This window comes from Branchiostoma belcheri, unplaced genomic scaffold (genome assembly GCF_001625305.1).
Source record: "Branchiostoma belcheri isolate BF01 breed outbred unplaced genomic scaffold, Haploidv18h27 scaffold86, whole genome shotgun sequence".
Taxonomy (NCBI): domain Eukaryota; kingdom Metazoa; phylum Chordata; class Leptocardii; order Amphioxiformes; family Branchiostomatidae; genus Branchiostoma; species Branchiostoma belcheri.
The window spans coordinates 1,111,942-1,119,509 of NW_017804531.1; the positions used below are offsets into that span (position 1 = coordinate 1,111,942).

Below are 7,568 nucleotides of genomic sequence, written 5' to 3' on the forward strand. Positions count from 1 at the left end.
ACGACATCACAATCACCGCGCAATGGTTTTTGTTACGTAATATCTAAACTTGTGACAAGTTCTCGAACTGCCAAACGGCAACTGTGACGCAACATAGGGTTCCGAACGCCACAATGTACCGCTTAGTGTGTTTGCGACACTGCGTAGATTCGTGTTGCTGTCGCCCAGCACACAGAGGGCTGTGCGTTCACTCTAATCGACTAATGACGGACGTTGTGGGAAGAAAGCATGGCACCCTTTTCCCAGACTAAGCTGTGACATCAGTACATTCAAGCAGATTGAGGTGTGTGACGTTGATTTTCTTGTTAGACGATGTTTTGTTTGCCTTTGAAGTGAAGAACGGTCGACGTCGCTATGCACGTTGTTAGTTCGATCGACTCAGACACTAAACAACATTCTTCAAAATGACACTTTCATGTTGAAACTTGCTAAGTATTAGATTATACTATCACATGTATATGAAATGTTGGCACGATGAACCAACACAGACTGGTGTTGACTTATGTATTCTTATAAGCAAGAAAAATGCTGATACACTGTACAAGATCAGTTTCTGTGTTTCGTGCTGGCTACTTTTACATCAAAGTGCACAAAACATTGTTCTAGAACACCCTTAGAATTTCACGGTTGTCGTAGCCCGTTATCCTTTTGTAGCTTTGCAATTGTAAACATGTCTGTATTCCCCAATGTCATTTAAAACACAAAAGCAAAACGTATTCATTACATTTAGTTTGGATTTACAAACTTATATATGAATCCAATAACGTATCTTCAGTATTACTCGAATAACGTGCTAACTTCTGCCTTGCTTTGGTCTGTCCTTGGTGCTGAAACGGTGTTCGGTTGTGCAGAAATAGTGAAAATGATTTCATCGGCTAATACCTTGTTAAAACTCTTTTTAGAACAAAGAATTAGTTCAAACCCTCATAAACGTATATTCCCAGTATTCGCCTTAAATTTTCATGCTTAATTATATGGCAATGGACACAGAGAAATGCAATACTTTTACACTTATACACAAATGACAAAGTTTAGCATCGCGTCTTCTTGCTTGAAATGACACCCTTGTCTAACTTATGTACAAATTTTAAGCACACAAGTTACTCAGGTCTTCAAATTTGGTTTAATCCCAATTACTTCCAGTGATGTCTGCTGAGGGCAGCGTGGCCCAGGAAGCCGAGCATGCCGGGATATCCCGCATGCCCATGTCTCCGGCCCGGCCAGTGGACATCCAGGTGGGCATAATGTGTTACTTCCGTATATGTCTGCGTTCCTTTATTATCATGTTAACGGCAGGAAAACATAATGTTTTTGCTCTGTTTCCTCGTGTTCTTCTCCAAAGCAATAAGGTTAATAATGACCTTAATCAGACGTCTGTCACCATGGTGGAGTTGGGTTACATCATGTTGCAATTTTATAGCAGGAGGGATTTAGACTCCTGCCGTCACATATATGAATGTGTTTAAGTAAGAATCACTGACTGACTGACTGACTGACTGACTGACTGACTCACACACTCACTCACTCACTCACTCACTCACTCACTCACTCACTCACTCACTCACTCACTCACTCACTCACTCACTCACACACACACACACACTCATTCGTTCTTACTAGTAGTCACTCACCCACTCAGACTCATTCAGTCACTCACTGTCACTCACCACTCACTCACTCACTCACATACTCACTCACTCACTCACTCACTCACTCACTCACTCACTCACTCACACACACACTCACTCACTCACTCACTTACACACACTCACTCACTCACTCACTCACTCACTCACTCACTCACTCACTCACTCACTCACTCACTCACTCACTCACTCACTCACTCACTCACTCCATTCCTCCCAGGCGGTCCGACCCCGTCGGTGGCGGGAGCCTAACTCCGACTGGCGCACGGTGGTCCGCCCGCCCACCAAGCCGAGCGGAGACTCCCCGTACATCGCTCCCGACCTCAGCGGGCTCAAGATTTCAGCCGACGTCGAAAACTCTACTAACAACAACAACAACAACAACAACGCTTTTCGCATCGACGTTAGTCTGTTGCGACAGAAGCAGGGGGATTCAACACCGGAGCAAAGCGTGTTTAGCGCTTCTACCGACGTCGTTTGTTCCAGTACCAACGAAAAAACAACCTCTCCACGTCTCAGCATTAGCGAGTGGTCCATTTCGTCTACACCGGCAGCTCCAAAGGCCCCGAAGCTAAAACCCCAGCTCGGAAAGAACGACACCCGCGGCCGAGCAGCTCAAGCTAGGCTGAGCACCTCGTCTTCGGCTATTCCCGTACGGGCGACGTTCCAGTATCCGTCCGCCCAAGCACCGTCAGGGAACCGAACGGTACAGTACAGGCATAGAGGGGAAGACCCACCAGGGAACGGAACGGTACAATACTCGCCTGCAAGTCCTAGAGAGGAGCTCCCACCGCGCCCTAGAACAAGAAGAGGTCGTGATGAAGACAGGAGGTTGTCAATTTTTCCTTTTTGTCTTTACATTTACTTAACGTTGCGTTTACGTTGCGTTACGTTACTTAACTTTCTTGAAATGCAACAAACGCGACATGCATGTGGCAGCCAGTTAGCAACAAGGCTGGTAGTGGCTACCTTTGACACACACAACTACAACATATACGTACTACTAGTATACAAACTATTATGATACAAAACGTAGGACAAAATATCAATATCATACAGTAGCAATACAATATACTAAGTAAGCACAAGTAGAAATGAGACGGTTGGAAGGACTAGTTGGGTTTTGTATTTTAAACGATCGGTACATTTGGCCTTTGGTCTTCCTTCACTTGTGTCTCAGTAGTGTCGAAAAGTTTATAAAATTTTGGTTAAAGAAAATGGTCAACAACACTTTTGACTGGTTTCTGTTGACTAGTTCTCCTCTTTTGATTTTGCTATATATGCCCCAATTAAAAACAGATTGTCACTGGAGACTTCAGAACAGCCAAACGGCGTTGCAGTTACAGAAAACAGCGACACCGTGGTACACCCTCCTCCCGGTGCCAGTCGGCCGAGGTTCAGACGTCCGCGAACCATGTACCGTGTCGCCGCCTGCCAGGACATGTCCGTCTACATCAAGATGGCCGCAGAAGAGCGCAAGTCGTCGACAACTGAAACAGCAACAACGACAGAAGCAAGAAGGGAGCTGTCAGGAACCTCTGATACGTCTACGGGATATGCAGAAGTACTTAAAATTGCGCACGGAGAAACCCAGAGCAGGCTTGCGTCAGATTCAGAAAGCACGCCAGGATACTCCAGGGTCCTTTTTTCCGAAATCCCACCGAAGTCTGAAAACGGGGTAGAAGAAAACGTCCAGATGGTAGAAACTGACCCAACACTGCAGCTAGAAGACGACAAAGACAGCGAGACGAACCCTTATAAGTACAGGAATGTGACCGGATCCGAAAGCGAGCAAACTTTGCTGTTAGAACACGACAGAAGCGTCGAAACGAACCCGTACGAATATCGGAACGTGGCCGGGTTCGATCCGGACGAATACATCCTCGATCTGTTCGACCAAGGAAGGATAACTGCCGTACAGAAGCGCCACGCCTACAGCAGTGGTGTGGAGTTTCCGGATTCGGCCTACCACATCGAGCAAATGTTTGGGATTCACGGAGAGCAAAACGCTCTCTTCTTGGACAACAACTTACCGGTTTCTACAGCCAGACAGCCGTCGTATTCCTTCGACGACCACGCCAGAGATCTAGACTTACTCGTAGGCGCTGGAAACGCTCACAATACTATGGATGACATCATCTACTCTTACGAGCATGGTGGTTTGGGGAATGGAGGGACGTCGGGGCACCGTAGCGTCAGAGATGACGACAGAGCTTGGTCCAAGCTTCTGGTCGACTTGACTGAAGTGGAAGGTCTTCTTGAGTCCAGCGATCCTCCGAATGTTCGTGGCCGACGACAGGGAACTCAAGCTTCCTCAAGCGGAAGAAAGAAGCAAAAGAAAGGGAAGAAGAAAGGATCCACAAAGAAAACAGCGAACGGCACACCGGAGAGAAGAAAATCAGCAACGGAACTGTCCTCCAGGGTGCTTGATTCAAGGGGGACTACTCTTGCGTCTCCAGGTTTGAACGAGTTGAAGCTAACGCCCCCTGGCGAGACCAAGCTGACAGCCATGTACTCGGAAACTCCAGAGGCGCGGCGTTACCGCGAGGTCCAAGGCGTCAACAGGTATGTCACCAGGTTTAAAGCTAAAACTTTTGATCCAACACAAAGAAAATCTATCACCTAGAGCTTTCGACCAGTCACTCTGGTCTTCTAATGTCCAAGCAGATCCTAGGGTGGCATAAGACAGTATCAAATTGGCCAGGCAGTACTAGTATTCATTGGCCAGAGAGGGTATAGCCTGGTTGCCAGACCCATGGCACACTGGACACAAAGTATCTCAGTGAGCAGTGAGATACTGTGTGTCCAGTGTGCTATGAGTCTGGCACACAGGCTAGAGAGGGTACAATATGGGTGGCAATGGATACTGCCTGGCCAATTTGATACCGTCTTTTGCCACCCTAGGATTTTGATTGGAGATCACTGGTCTTCCGTAGTAGACTGACCCAGTGAGACTTCTCAAGTGGCTTTTTTGAAGTGTGACGTCAACGGTATCTTGTAGATGATGTCGGGCCCCGTCGCGTTTGAGTTAAGGGTGCTGGGCCCTGATGTAAAAAGGCTCATCTCTTTCATCCTTCTCAGGTATGTCACCATGATGGACAACAGAAAATCCATCCTCGACCAGTTCGGACCGGATCCGACCGGCAACAACAAGAGGAAGTGTGCTGCCAAGCCTCGCCCAGCCCCGCGACCACACGATCCAGTCAGCGCACAGTTGGAAGGTAGTACAATGTAGTAGTAGTAGACTGGTTATGTTTTTGTGTTCACTTTATGTTTTAAAAATAGTTTTTGCTCAGTTTCTTCCTCTTCTTCTCCAAACAGTGATCTCAATGACCTGAACCAATGTTGTGTCTGTTACCATGGTAACTAGAGTCCATTCCATGTCACCGAGCGGGTATTTGCTCCCATTGTTTTGAAATGTTTGTAACCATTTATAAAGGAATTTCATAGTTTTCAAACATTTCGAACTTGGTCTTAACAAAACAGGTACAGAGGAGATGTACCATGCCGATATGCCGTCGACAGGAGGGACCCCCATGACGGAAAACACCCAGAACGCCATCGCGTTCCTGTACGGAGACAAGGAAACCTTCGAACGGCGGCCTTCCGGGTTCTTCACTAACGCAGCGATGGATGCTGAACTTGGAGAACTAAGGCGTGACCTTGGTGATGACTGGGCGTCGGACTTTATGGATTGACATACAACGTATACTCATCTCGTACACAGCGTTGTGTGTGGATCATAACTTTTTTTCTTGGTACTGTGCTACTCCCAGCATACACATCTTTGTGCTTGGACTTTAATGGCATGATATATACTAAACTCATACCCAGTGTTTTGTGTGGGTATGAGCATCACAATAAATTTTCTTTGTACTGTACAACTCTCAAAGTCAAGATATTACACATCTTATCTTGTTAAGTAAGTTCAGCTTGTAAGGAGTATTTGATGTGTTATGTGTCATAAAATGGAGTTTGTGTAAGGCTAGTGGTGTAAGGCTAAAATGGCACCTTATTGAGCCTTATAAGAGGAATGTCAAGAACTCATATGCCTGCTCTATTTCATTGTGTGAAGTGAAACTATGCACTATACACAGTCAAGTACTTGACCATTCAGTATCTGTATCTGTATAGCCAGTATAACAACCCTTCGGTGTAGCACACCAGCTACAAAGACACGCGGTGCGGCAGCAGCTGGCTACATTACACCTAACAACTTGTTACACCTAACCCTTGAACATTTAACTCTAATTGTTGTTAAAGCTATTGTAAGACAGTGTATTAAGCAAACCTATCTAGTACTGTACACAAGAACCACAAGAACGACACGTATTTCACATATTTTGGCCTGGTTTTATTTGAATGTTTTAGTAGTCAGACTGGACATCTCTAGAACACCATCTCGTGTGGATATTGGCCGTTCTTGAGGGAGAAAGTGGAGCGCATGTAGCTCTTCAGATGGTTTTCTTTCTGCAGAAGAGGCAGGATCTGACTGTCCACCTTCACCTGGTCCTCCTTTCTTTCTTGGCTGACAGAGTATTTCTGATATGGGGGAAAAAGATAATGAGTTAGTTAAATGCCTATAGCAAGTAAAAGCACTGTCTGGGCAAGTGCATTTCCCTCTGGACTTGCCAAATTTGGCAACTAAATTTTTTTATGCAGTATTATGCCCTAGTTTTGCCGTGTTTGGAGCAACATCATCAAAGGTAGTATATTGAAGCCAGTCCAAAGTATGCCCTTTTGTCAGAAAATCCAGTGCAAGTCTCAAATTACCTTATGTTGGTATACTGAAAAATAAATTCCTTGCTGCATACAAATATGATCATTTAACACTGGTCACCTCAATTTTGGAATGTCACTTTCCGAATTTTGAGACACCTATGTTGAAACCCCTGATTTTCAACTTTGTTATTCCTGGATGTACAGTGAACTTTTGCATGCCATTGGAAAGATCATGCTATCTTCAGTACCAGGTTGCTTTTTTTATGGTCAGAATGTACAAATTTATCAAGATATTTGACTTTAAAAATTGCAAGCCTGGCGGTCTAGAACACACACCGTCATGCCCAGCAGCTTAGCCTGGCAGTCCTAAACTTTAGCCCGCGGCCTGAGTTAGCCAGCCTGCATCCAGACCGCATCCAATTAGCCTCATGAACACCCCATGAAAACCACTGAATTAATGAGAATTCACATTTTCACACCTGTGTAATTAACAAGTTTGTGATAAATTCATGAGAGGTCTGGGCTCAATGGTTAGCCCGCGGGCCTGAACTGGCCTGTCGGTCTGTGGACAGGCTGGGCTGATGATTAGGCCTTATGATAGAGAACCTTCAGACTTTAAACACCAAACAGAAAGTGGGAAACAAAAATATGCTGCCAAATTGATGCTTCCAGATTGATGATGGTTTACACTTCACTTCATATCACTTCATATTAATAAACACCCTTCACATTTTCAGCTAATATTTTCAATAAGTGATTACATATTATTGACAAGTATGATGTACAGGTATGAATGATGATAACTTTCATGAATATTCATTTTGAACATTTTCTGCAAAAGCTTCAGAAATTTCTACTGGAAGAATTTTTCCTGTACATGGGAAGAATTGTTCTGCTATTAAGACTGCGAAAAGTCTCTTTCTAGTAGAAAGCTTTTTGAACATGTTTGAGGAGGTGGATTTTGCTCCTGCTGTGCTACCTGGGCTGATACCTGGGCGGGGTGTAACATTTGTGTAACGGTTATGACTAAAAAAGATCAGATAGCATCATAAAAGACCCTTGTCTCAGCAAGAACACTTCATATTAGACCTGATTGGTTGTGGTGTTGGAAGCCAACTTTTGAGGACACTTCATGGTCACTTACAGTTTCTGTTTGGTCAGGTATAGTCCAATCTGTCCTACTATGGATGGGCAACTCCC

The 7,568-nt window shown here is 45.0% G+C and overlaps 2 protein-coding genes across 2 annotated transcripts in view; one reads left to right on the forward strand and one right to left on the reverse strand.

Moving 5' to 3' along the window:
- Positions 1–1,145: 1,145 nt before the first annotated feature.
- On the forward strand, positions 1,146–5,854 carry LOC109487123. The gene is made up of 5 exons (XM_019791090.1): positions 1,146–1,235; positions 1,867–2,477; positions 2,946–4,211; positions 4,728–4,867; positions 5,133–5,854. The coding sequence occupies exons 1-5, from the start codon at positions 1,146–1,148 to the stop codon at positions 5,342–5,344; spliced, it is 2,319 nt and encodes a 772-aa protein (XP_019646649.1). The 3' UTR covers positions 5,345–5,854.
- A 124-nt stretch (positions 5,855–5,978) lies between these two features.
- Positions 5,979–7,568, reverse strand: part of LOC109487164 (60S ribosomal protein L6-like) — an 8,698-nt gene continuing 7,108 nt past the window's right edge. The window contains exon 7 of the mRNA XM_019791144.1: positions 5,979–6,188. Coding sequence (XP_019646703.1) covers positions 6,036–6,188 — 153 coding nt within the window. The 3' untranslated portion in view covers positions 5,979–6,035. The remainder of the gene's footprint in view (positions 6,189–7,568) is intronic.

Bases quoted from the DNA above. Each gene is read 5' to 3' on its own strand.
- LOC109487123 (XM_019791090.1), top strand. From the start codon at position 1,146: ATGTCTGCTGAGGGCAGCGTGGCCCAGGAAGCCGAGCATGCCGGGATA. The intron at 1,236-1,866 runs GTGGGCATAATG...CATTCCTCCCAG, and splicing joins CCCGGCCAGTGGACATCCAG to GCGGTCCGACCCCGTCGGTG. The intron at 4,212-4,727 runs GTATGTCACCAG...CATCCTTCTCAG, and splicing joins GAGGTCCAAGGCGTCAACAG to GTATGTCACCATGATGGACA.